General features: G+C 35.5%; 1 protein-coding gene across 1 annotated transcript in view; it reads left to right on the top strand.

Annotated features, from left to right (window-relative positions):
- LOC150094345 (proto-oncogene tyrosine-protein kinase ROS-like) overlaps positions 1 to 12,932 on the top strand; it is a 719,271-nt gene that overhangs the window by 215,777 nt on the left and 490,562 nt on the right. Inside the window, exon 12 of the mRNA XM_090412445.1 lies at positions 4,491 to 4,585. Within this exon, the coding sequence (XP_090268571.1) occupies positions 4,491 to 4,585 (95 nt within the window). The remainder of the gene's footprint in view (positions 1 to 4,490; positions 4,586 to 12,932) is intronic.

Below are 12,932 nucleotides of genomic sequence, written 5' to 3'. Positions count from 1 at the left end.
TTTGTTGGGGACCACTGCAGTGCTCTCTATTCTTCATCCATTTTATCGTCAGTCAAAATGGAGGGTCTTCTGGGGTGATTCCTGTCTGCAATAGATTCAGTTTCCCGAAAGCACTGCACTAATCTTGTTATCATTGACTTCTGAGGGACTGCTGTACCCAGATATTTCTCATGAAATTCCTCGGCAACACATGTATAAGAATGATTAGCGAAATAACTTTCCAAAAATAAAATTAGTTGCAGCTGGGAAAAAGACATTTCACTTCCACAATGAACAAAGCTACACTGAGAACAACCTGTACACATCACAATGAACTCGGTGTCTTCAATAGTTTGTAATAATATGATGGTGACATTCAGTAGTGTAAGGAATGATTATAATAATTTGGAAACAAGTAGTACAAATTTAAACTTTTGGTTGCACGACTTTATGATCATCCTGTAGTATGATCAAATCCTTATAGAATGAACTACCATGCCCTTATTTCTGATGATTATTGTCCTCCTTACTGTTGTAACAGTCTTCTGGGGTTGTGTTCACTACCTTTGCAGTGCATTCACTTTTGATCAGTCAAAGGATCAAATAAAATGTGATATCTATTTATAAGTACTTGCCTTTACCAAGGTGCCAACATACAAAGTACCACCAGATTACCACTATCTAATTTTCTATGACAACTACAAAAAATGTCTGTATTTCTTCATTCCTGAATGATAGAGTAAAACACAATAATTCTTCACAAGAATTGGTTCTATAACAACAACTAAGTTGCTGTTTATTTCTTTATTATTACGTTGATTTTGTATTTAAGTATTGAAGGTGAGTTAAGGTTAATTGAAGGTTAGCCGATCTCATACAGAGGTAGCAGGGTTTTTTTCACCTGGAAACCTGAGTTTTTCATCCCGTGTACAGACAAATTGGACTTCAGAACACATGCAATTTACACACAAAAAATACTGTTGTTGGTGATGATGGGTGATAGATGGCATTGACAGTGTAGTGTCATAGTAGGAGAGAGGGTGATGTATTTAGTGAAATAGAGTAGAGTGCCCTCCCACGATGAGTCTTTGGACTCCCTGGAGGTGTCACATAATAATAATAATAATAATAATAATAATAATAATCTGTTTATTTCCAGTGTAAATGACATGAAGCAGCAGATGATGAATTAACAGTAGTTACATTACAAGAAAACCATGAGTATACACTTTCCACAGTTGTATATTGCGAAGGTTGTAAAACCATCTCAGAGAATTTGGCAATATTGAGGAAAACATTCACCACAAGAGATAAAAAGTGTGCTGGTCCCATTCTGTAAAGCTTTTATCAGACCAAATCTGGATTTCTGTGCTCAGATCTGGTCATTAGGATTTGAAGGGGATTAAGCATATCATGTTATGACAGTGGAGAAACCTGTTCCTATCCTTCTCATCCATCTAGGATGGATTGAGTCCCCTTCTACTGAGGGGGTTACTGGCATATTAATGCAGCTGGTTTGCCACTCCTCTGCTGCATCCCCTAAGGTTGATATTCATGACTGTATCCGTGTGTGTTCACAAGGCCGGTTTGCCTGCTTGCGGGATGAAAAACCCTGCTGTCCACGCCCAAGACCGGCTAACTTGGCTATGGCTGAGGAAGATCCTTTAGCTCCTCCCTTCGTCGACAGGAATCGGACCTAGGACACTCCTTCCCCATGCATATGGTTGCAAAGTGCATAACCACTAGGCTAACCATGTGAACAAAACCTGTTCATCTCTGTAAAATTTTTCTACCCTATTATACGTGGTTCTAAGTAAGAGAAATGTCCTGGTTGATGTGACAAAATTATTCAAAATAAACCTGGTTAATTTCTTTTTTGATAGGAAAAGTTCTACTTCTAATGAAAAGTTTGTTGTATTTATTTGCGATCTCCATACCTCTCCAAACCACGATAGCCACTCTCTGATTTCTTTGAATACTCAAATAGTGAAGTTATCTTCCTCAGGGGCTTCATTATCTACTGCACAAACTGGCTTCTCTTCTCTTCTCTAATTTCACTTATTGGGCAGGCAGAGGTGCTGAGATATTTGCCATTAACAATGACCTTACAAAGACAATCCATCTACCACCAGAATACCAGGACTCCTTCACCATCTGACCAGCTCCCTAGACCTCTTCTTAATAAGCTCTCCTAAATTAAATTACACTTGCCAAGAAATTACATTCTTGTTTATGTTAATCCTTTACCTAAGTGCAAGCAAACAAAGTGTGTGCATGAAGTATCTTTGTGACTACTTGTATAGATGCTGTTGGCTTCACATCAATCACTTCCTTATTCCATAATGCAAAGCACACTTCCTTTTGGATATGTTGCTATACATTAATGGTAAGGTCAATACCAAGACCAGTTTCAACCTTTATTGAGGCGTTCGTCAGTTGAAGGTAAACACATCATAGTCCTTTTTGACCTCAGTATCTGATGGTAAATCATTTTATTGTCATTGCTAATTCTTTTCCTGTATAACCAATGTGAAAGAGTGGGAGAGTAAGGAAGGAAGGAGAGATTGAAGAGGTGGTTATGAGTGAAGAAGTGAGTAGCATGAGTATAGAGAATGAGAGAACAAAGTGTTCAAAACAAACAGGGAAAACGGGAGGCTCAGGGTGGACAGGAGAACACAGCCTGAGAAAGGTTGATGCTCCAAGAGGATATGAATGCATGTGTAGACAGGAAGGAAAGGGGATGACTTGGGATCAAGAAAAAATAGTTGAATTTGAAGTAGGTTCTAATATGAATAAGGAGAAAATGAAATGGCTCAAGTTAAGTGGTATCAATGAAACTTGCTATAGATCCAGGCACAAGGAGGAATGTTTGTATACAAATGCTAGGCATAAGAAACAAGGCAAATGAAATGATTGCATTGATTGAGTTTACCCAAAAATTGTTGGAATAAGTGCAACATGATTGGATGAAGATGACATCCTGACAGGAATACAGATGGAAGGGTATGATGTGTTTCTGAAAAATAGAAAGGGTGAAAAGGGGGTGGTTGCTGTGGATGACAGAAAGAGTTATATCCAGAGTAGAAATGCAAGAGCGAAATATTGGCAATGGTTTTGAGGCAGTATAGTATGAAATAGAGTTGAATAGAATGAAGTACTTTAGATGTTGTTATAGACTTAATATGGAGGGTAGTGACCACGAGATGTATAATCTACATAGCCAAGCAAATAAGAAAAGGGTGATCATTATGGATGCTTTTAATTATGGAAGTATAGACTGGAATAATGAAATAGCAACTGGAAGTAAAGAAAATGAGTTTTTATGCTACATATACAAGCTGTCTCAGGAGACAGCTTATAGGTGTAGCATGAAATGAGGAGTTGGCTGAAAATGAGATCCATGCTGCTTGGTTAATATTCAAGAACTATAGTAGAAGCAATATCTAAATGTATTCTAAGAGTCAGATGGTTAAATAAGGTAGGTGTGAAATGAATGAATGAACAGAGTTGGTTGGTAGGGTAGCAAAAGTGAAGTATTAGCAGCAGTTAGTTAATGCAGCCAAAAAGAATTCTAGGGAGTTCTTTTGATATGTAGCCAGCTAAAAAAAAAAGAACGATTATGTATGGATTACATTGATTGGAGAAAATGGTATAACAGCTGCTGCAGAGGATATATAGTTGAGATATTTAATGAGCAGTTCATAAATGTACAGGTTGCTGCTGATGTGACTAAATTCTTCTGCTAGTTTAAAGGAACAGTATACATAATCTCAGTTGATATTTACAATGCCATCTGCATATATAATAGTCATAATTTGGTCTGACACAAGAGGTATGGTTATTTCTCTACTAGCAGAGTGTTGCTGAACCTTCTTCACCAAGGGTTCTACTTCCAAAGCAAAGAGTAGAGGACACAAAGGACAGCTATGTGTGACCATTCTGTACAGATATCATTGACCAAAACCATTGTTGTTACTTTTTTGTAGATCTTAGTTATTATCTTGGTAAGTAGGAGTGCTTCAGGTAAAACAGGAAAAGCCAGTGGACCAGATGGTGTGCAAACAGAATTTTTAAAATTAATAGAACCAGATAACATCAAACTTCTTGAAAAACTATTCTATAAAATATATGAAAGTGGCAAATTTCCACCAGATTGGCTCAAGTCTACATTTATCACCATCCCAAAGCGAATTCCTGTGGCAACTTCCGACTTATTAATTTAATGAGCCAAATGTTAAAAATATTTTCGAAAGTAATTCAGAAGAATCGCATCTATAGAAAAAGTGAAGAAATTCTGAGTGAAATGCAGTTTGGCTTTTGGAATGGTTTTGGTATTAGAGAGGCGCTAATTTCTATAAAGGTTATTTCTATAAAACATTACTAATTTCTATAGAATTTTGTTTTTATTTGCATGTGTCTAATGATTTTGTAGGATGTTATGTATTTAATGTACTTTGGAATTGTGTTTTGACAGATACACAGTATGTAATTTATTGGATTTTCCTCTCCAGATATCTAGATGTAATTTTAATGGAAAAAGTTACAAGGCTGTTGTGACTGGCTTCCATAAAAGACCATCTGATATGCAAGTGGATCCATACAATGGGTAATTCAGTATCTCATTGTTTTGTAATGTGTGTATGCATGCAGTATGTTGTTTTTGTTATTATTATTATTATAGGTATGTTAAATGTTATATGATTATAGAGAGTAAAAGGTAACTCATTTAAAGGAGTCAAGAAATTATATTTTGGTTTAATCATTTATCTAATTGTAAGCAAACAATATTTATAGTGATGTATCTTCACGACTCCTCTGCTTGTATGTAGAGGCTAATGACTTCACATTAATTGCCTTAATATCCCATAATGCAATGCACACACACACACACCCTTTTAGATGCATATAATGCAATGGATTATGGGAGGGCTACTATCCAGACCACTGATGAGACTTCAAGAAAGGTCGAAACCAGTCTAGGTAGTGGCCCTTCCCATAATGAATTGCATTATACACATCTGAAAGGGTGTGATTTGCATTATGGGATACTAAGGCAATTGATTGAAGTCATTACCCTCTATATACACGTAGCCCAGTCATGAAGATACTTCATGCACAAACATTGTTTGCTCACACTTGGATAAAGGACGAAACCAAAAATATAATTTCTTGGCATCTTAAATTTATAGAATAACTAAGCAAAAAAACTTTCAACATATAAAGAACTAGAATACATGATTGTAATGTATACTTTATTTATATTAACTGCGATGAATATGAGTTAATTCATTTTACATTATTATTTTTGTCATCAGAGTATCAAGTTTGTTTAATACATTCATTTTACGAAAGGATTTGTTTAATACATCTTCTTCCTATTATTATTATTTCATAATATGTACTCTCAATGGATGTACAGAATACTATGATAGTGCCAACAGTTAAATTTACATTATTACTAGCTTCCAATCAACAATTTATTACATAAGATGATGTTAATGGATGAAAATATTAGAATGGTATGTGTTGCAGAAGTGTCATTCTTGAGGCATTTAGTGATCAGTTTACAAGAGTGTTTCATTCTCATCAGGATGAAATCATGAGAAACATAAGTGTAGAGGACATAGGAGAAGATAGCTTAATAATTGTGAGTGAGCAGGAGATATATGAGGGAATAAATAAACTTAATGTCAATATGTTGACAGGATTTGATGATTTGATATACAGATTGGTCTATAATTTGTAGCCACAGCCCTATCACCACCTTTATGCAGTGGAACAATTCTACCTTCTTTGCATTCTCTTGGAACCTGTGCTGTAGTAACTCTTATTAAACAAGCATACCAATGCTACTGCCAGTTCCTTGGAACATTCCCTTAAGATACATCTTTAAAAAAAAAAAAAAAAAAAAAAAAAAGTACTAGTTTTTTCTTAAGATGACTGTCTCCCAGATCTTAGGCAAGTTAATACAGCCATATTTGTTGAGATTTGGAGTGTGTTTCAGGGCTTCTGTTGCCTCTAAGAACAATCTCTCCAACTTGTAAGAGCTTCTGTGTAGTACTTTTGTGTTTTTCCAGTTAATCCTGTGTGCAGGGGTATCCAGAGCATGGTCTGCTAGGCCTGATTTGCCATAGTGATAATTCCAGACATATCTTTTGTGTTTGCTGATGTGGATGTTCACAGTTCTTCCTGTTTGACCATAGTAGGCTTGATTACATGAGCAGGGTACTTGGTAGCCTCCTGGATGTGATAAAGGGGGAATGCTGCCCTTGGGTGAGTGGATAAGGGTTGTTAATTTGCTACATGGTCTGAATGTAGTGCATAGTTTATGTTTATTAAGAATTCTTGAAATCTTTTCGGATGTGCCTTTAATGTATGGGATGGTGACTGTTTTGTTGTTGTTCTCTGTAGTGGATGGTGGGAGGGGTTTCTTAGGAGCATTTAGTATTTTGTTTATCTTATGTGGATTATAGCCATTGGCCAAGAAGGTGTGGCATAAGTGAGCCAGTTCAGCAGCAAGAGCATTGTCATTGGAACAGATTGCTCTCGCTCTATGGGTTAGCGTTTTTAAATTGCCATATTGTTGAGAAGGATGATGGTGTGATTGTTTTTGTAAGTATCTCCCTGTATGTGTGGATTTTCTAAAAACTGAAAATGATAAGGAACCATCTGGAAGACGTGTGATATGGGTATCCAGGAAGGGAAGACAGTTATTAGCTTCCAGTTCCATTGTAAAGTGGATTTTTGGATGTTGGCTATTTAAATGCGCTAAGAATGTTTCCAATGTCTCTGGGCCATGTGGCCAAATAGCAAGCACATCATCAACATAGCATAGCCAAAGTGTTGGTTTGAGAGTGGCTGTATTGATTGCTAGTTTTTCCAGGTGTTCCATGTAAAAGTTGGCTGGGCAGGAGGGGGAGCCCATGGCTGTCCCATCTATTTGTTTGTATATTTTCCCTTTCCATGTGAAATATCCTGCATGTATTGTGAATTTGAATAGTTCAAATATATCAGGGGGAAGTGTGACTTCAATAGATTGAGGGTTTCTATTAGTGGTACATTTATGAATAGTGAGGTGATATCAAAGCTTACTATTAAGTCTGAGCTTTTTAGGGTAAGGTGTTGTAAGATGCCTTTTAGGTGGGCTGAATTTTTGACAAAGGAGGGAGAATTCTTTGTGAGAGTGGCTAGTAGCTTCGCTAATTTTTTTTTTTTTTTAGTACTCTAGTCTTATGTGATAGCTGCATTTTTTTTTTTTTTTAAAGATAGAGGGCGCCAAAAATCAGGACTTTAGTCTTTGTGTTGCTGCTACAATTTTGTTTAACTAGTCCATTGATTACACCATGTTGTTATAGTCTCGTGTATTGTGACAAACTGTGTTTTTGTGCTCTGAAGATGCTGGTTATAACACCAGCGAAAATCAGCAATAAGTTAATAAATTAATTATTTACTTAGTTTCTGTGTTCTAATATATACCGTTAAAAAATAAACAACATGTTTCACAAACACATAAGTCTGTCCACACGTTCCAAAATTAGTGTTTCTACATATTCAAAATGAGTTTGTTTTTCAGTCACATTGTATTTTTCTTTGATAAATGCTATGATGCCACCTCCTCTTTTGTTTGGTCTACATAAGTTGTGGGTTTGGTAATTATTTATGTTGTATGCATAAATTTCTGTGTCGTTTATTGCAACTTCAGTCAGTATTAGCACAGCTATGTTTATCATGGTGTAGTTGAGCTGTGTAATCAATGTAAGCCAGTGTTTTTTTATACTTCTTTCAACTTTCAACTTAAAACTTTCAACATATAAAGAACTAGAATATATGATTGTAATGTATACTTTATTTATATTAACTGCGATGAATATGAGTTAATTCATTTTACGTTATTATTTTTGTCATCAGAGTATCAAGTTTGTTTAATACATTCATTTTACGAAAGGATTTGTTTAATACATCTTCTTCCTATTATTATTATTTCATAATATGTACTCTCAATGGATGTACAGGATACTATGATAGTGCCAAAAGTTAAATTTACATTATTACTAGCTTCCAATCAACAATTTATTACATAATTACATAAGATGATGTTAATGGATGAAAATATTAGAAGTGTTGCAGAAGTCATTCTTGAGGTATTTAGTGATCAATTTACAAAGGTGTTTCATTCTCATCAGGATGAAATCATGAGAAATTTTTTTGTATTTTTTGGATTTTTTGGGGGTTATAGCCATTGGCTAAGAAAGTGTTGAGGATGTGGTTTAGTTCAGCGGTTAGGGCCTTGTCATCTGAGCAGATTAATTTTGCCCTGTTATATAGTGTTTTTATAACCCCATATTGTTGTGAGGGGAGGGGAGGGGAGGGATTGCTGGTGAATGTATCTGCCAGTATGGGTGGGTTTTCTGTAAACTATTTGGCCACATGGCTCAGACACACTCCACTCCTTCCTAGCACACTTAAACAAATCAACACCCCAGAGTCCAGTTCACCTTAGAAAAAGAGGAAAACAACACCCTCCCCTTCCTAGACACTTTAATCACTCGCCAGCTTGATGGATCATTGGTTTTCTCTGTTTACAGAAAACCCACCCATACTGGTAGATACATTCACCAGCAATCCCCCCCCCCCTCACAACAATATGGGGTTCTAAAAACACTATATAACAGGGAAATTAATCTGCTCAGGTGACAAGGCCCTAACCACTTAACTAAACCACATCCTCAACACTTTCTTAGCCAATGGCTATAACCCCCAAAAAATACTAAAACCAGTAAACCACAATCCCCTCCCCCCTCCACAATAAAGATTACACCAAATCTATCACATCCCCTACATCCAGGGCACCTCTGAGAAAATAACCAATATCCTCAAAAAATATGACCTTACTTCTTGTTACAGACCATATAAAAAGTTGACATCCCTTATCCGCTCTACCAAAGACCAACCACTTCCCCTAGACCTACCTGGTGTATACCAGGTCCCTTGCAGCTGCAAATTGTCCTACTTTGGACAAACAGGCAGGACAGCAAATATCAGGATTTCAGAACACAAAGACTGCATCCGGTTTCACCACTTCTTGTTACAGACCATGCCTTAGATACCCACCACAATTTGTTGGAAGAAAACCAAAATAATACACCGCAGCAAGTTTAAGTATGAAAGATTATTCAAGGAATCATCAGCAGCTCTAAAAAACATTCAAAACCTCAACAAATTTGGGTGCATGAAACTACCCCAAATTTGGGAGACATTATGAGAACTTCAGCCCAATGGCCAAGATAACCAAATTAGCCTGCCAGAGGGCACCATTAAGACTTTAGGAACAATATTAGTTTCTTGCTTTCTTCCTCATTTGCTTTTGTTAGTGCCTGTGTGCACATACCATATCTTTATGTTCCTGAAGATGGCAACATGACATTGCCGAAATATAGAAGTTATTCATTAAAGTTGCCTTTAATTAATATACTTTATATGCATTCTTAATTCCATAAGCTAATTACCAGTTATGCTGTTCGTTTAATAAACACAACCAATATTTAGATCGTAAATTCAATGCCCTTAGTGCTAAGTAAATCAACTAGATCACACTTTTTCACACTAAGTAATCACACTGTTCAAAAAATTGAGTAGTTACTGAAAATGAAATCCTCATTCTTTTAAAAACACATGATTTTGCCATAGATCGTAAAAAGATACCTTACTTAGTCTTACTTACTTACTCCAGTTTGACTATATCAGGAAGGCTTTTTTTTTTCTACATCCAATTTTCAACTGATAGATTCACCTACTTATTGCATAGCCAAATTTTTGGCATACTTATTGAAATCTCAGATTGGTAATTACCACTCCATAAAAAATTCATCTGATTTTCTAAATAAAGTGAAAAATGTTTCTCTACAACCCACTGATCTAATAGTTAGCTTTGATATAGAATTTCTCCTCACTAATGTATTTCTAGAGGATACGCTACATCTATTTTCGGATGTATTTCCACAGGATATAGCAAAATTATTCAACTTTGCTATTCACTGCAGATATTTTATTTGTCAAAATAAGTTTTTACAATAAAGTTGAAGGAACTGCCATTGGAAGTCCACTCTCCCCTGCACTTACAAACTTCTATTTAGAACATTTAGAAGACATTCTGTTCTTACCCATACATCCTCAGCGTTCGTTTTGGGTTCATTATGTAGATAATATTTTGTGATCTGCCCCATAATGAAAAAATATTACCTAGTTTTTGATCTGATATAAACAATCTACATCCATGAATTAAATTGGCTATGTAAATAGAAAAAATCAAAAATTATCCTTCGCTCACCTTCAGATGAATTATCGTATTTTTCTGTGTATAAAACGCCCCCATGTATAAGATGAACCCTACTTTTTCGAACCCAAAATTAAGAAATCGATATTTTAAACATAAAACAGAACACATTTGATATTTTTTTAAATATTCAATGTATATTTAGTAATTAGGTAATATTTTTAAGATACACACTAAGAAATTATGCATCACTCTCAGTTCTGGGCTAACTTGTAGGTGGTCTTCCTGGTTTTCTGTTTATTCTTGGTTGCCAGTTGAGTATTCTATATGTCCATCTGTTATCCTTGAGTCTGGCTATGTGACCTGCCCATCACATTTTGCTTTCATATACTGCAGTTACCACATCTTTTATGCCTGATCTCTTTCTTAGTTCCGTGTTTCTAACGTGTTCCATTTTGCTGATGTTACAAATCCTGCATTCTGTTGCACGCTGAGTTATTCTGAGAGTCTCTTCTTCTTTTCTTGTCTTGTTCCATGTTTCTGATCCATATGTGAGTGATGGAAGAATATCACTATTAAATAGCTTTGCCTTCGCAGAGATGTCAAGATTTGGATCAGTAAGTGTTTCTTTTAGTGTTGAATGATAGCCATGCAGGTTTTTTCTTTTTGCTAGTTCTTCAGATAAATCATTATTCATTTTTATTGTTTGTCTTAAGTAATTGTAGGAGTCAACTTGTTCTATAGGGATGCTATTAATACAAAGGCGACTGTCACTTGTGTAGATGTTTTTGATCCATTTTGTTTTTTCTAGATTCATTTCTAAGCCTATCTTACTGCTGTTTGTGTATACTTTTTCACCCATTTCTTCTAGGTCTTTTGGGTTGTGGGACATCAGTACTAGATCATCGGCAAACATAAGGATTTGTAGCTTTTCACCATCTATGCTTATTCCTCCATTTAGGTCTATTTTTTTCAGAATGTATTCTAAAGTGCTGGTAAATAGATTTGGGGAGATCACATCACCTTGGCAGACCCCCCCTCTCTTTATATCTATATTTATAGGTTGATCAAATAAGATTATTTGTGTGGTCTGATTTTCCAGTAAGGCACTGATGACTGCATTATGTTCTATGGTATCAAATGCTTTTTTTAAAATTAATAAAGAAGAAACATAGAGGGATTCGGTATTCTTGACATTTTTCTGTTGTTGTAAAATGACCTGGATATGATCTGTTGTGGAGAAGCCTCTTCTGAATCCTACCTGCTCTCTGCTGGAGTTGTCTTCGAGAGTGTTTTGGATTCTGTTCAGTATTACTCTGTTCATGATCTTATTATATATGTGAGAGACAGATTGGACGATAGTTTTTATGTCTTCCTTGTTCCCTTTTTTGAATAGAAGTATAGTTTTTGAGGTTTTCCATTCCTCTGGAATCTTTCTTTCTTTGAAGTACCACGTGAATCTGGCAGCCAAGGCTTTGAAAATAATTGGTCCACCTTGTTAGATTTCTTCAGCCTTAACATTATCAAGTCATGAGGCTTTACCTTTACTCATTTTCTTAAGGGCATGTTCTATTTCTTCTGGAAGTACATCTGGTATATTGCTTGGTTTTGGAATGATAGGTTCTGAAACTTGGCAGTTAGTTACATAGAGATCATTATAAAAATTCTGCACAATTTCTTCTACCCTTTTTCTATTAGTATGTTTTTCTCCATTTTGATCCTGTAAAGCAGATGGAATTGACTGTTTAAAATTTAAGTCTTTCTCTGTTTTTTTCAGGCTGGTTTTTGCCTGCACTGCTTCTCTTAGTTTTTGTATCCTGAAAGCTTTGTAGTCTTCTGGAATTCTTTTCCTTAGTAACTTACAGATAATTTTGTATTCTAGAAAATTTTCTTCAGATTTCTTCAGTTCTTTTCTCTTTTTCAGTAGTTCTATAGTTTGAGGTGAGAGTCGTTCTCTTTTCTTTTGTTTCACAGGAATTTCTGATTTTTTCTTGCACTCATTGAATTTATTAATAAAGTCAATATAGTCATCATTTATGTAACAGTTTTTAATAGTCTATTCGATCTCTTCTATGTACTTCCTGAACTTGTGATAGTCTGTTTGTTTGGGTTGTCTTTTATGGTTTGATGTTGCCCTGATATGTTGTTCTTTTTTGTGGTCTATTCTTATAATGGCTCTGAGGAGTCTGTGGTCAAATCTATGTTGAAGTATGTTTTGCCTATTGTACCAACATTTTGTACCAGTCTTTTGCAGTCTGTTAAAATGTAGTCAATTTCATTTTTTGTGTCTCCATTCGGTGATTGCCAAGTCCATATTCTTTCTAGGCGTTTGTTGAAAAAAGTGTTAATGATAAAGAGTTGTTCAGCTGCAGCGAATTCAGCTAATCTTTCTCTCTCTCTCCTCTTCTATTTCTTTCTCCCAGTCCATGTGGTCCTATAAACTTTTTGTTTTCTTTTCCACATCCTATTTTGGCATTAAAGTCACCACCAACGAATGTGTATGTTGACTTGTAATTTAATGCCTGTTCAAGATTCATGTAAAAATTTTCTATTTCTTGATTATCAGCTAGAGATGTTGGAGCATAGCAGGGTATTAATTTTATTGTTATATTGTTCTCTATTCCAATTACGAGTACACCTATTCTTTCAGATATGATGTTACAAGAATGGATCGACTTGG

The sequence above is a fragment of the Typopeltis vanoorti genome, chromosome 22 (genome assembly GCF_054136105.1).
Source record: "Typopeltis vanoorti isolate ZY-2024b chromosome 22, IOZ_Tvanoo_1.0, whole genome shotgun sequence".
In the NCBI taxonomy this organism is placed as follows: Eukaryota; Metazoa; Arthropoda; class Arachnida; order Uropygi; family Thelyphonidae; genus Typopeltis; species Typopeltis vanoorti.
The sequence above is the reverse complement of the archived record's forward strand: the minus strand, read 5'-3'. Positions and strand labels throughout refer to the sequence as shown.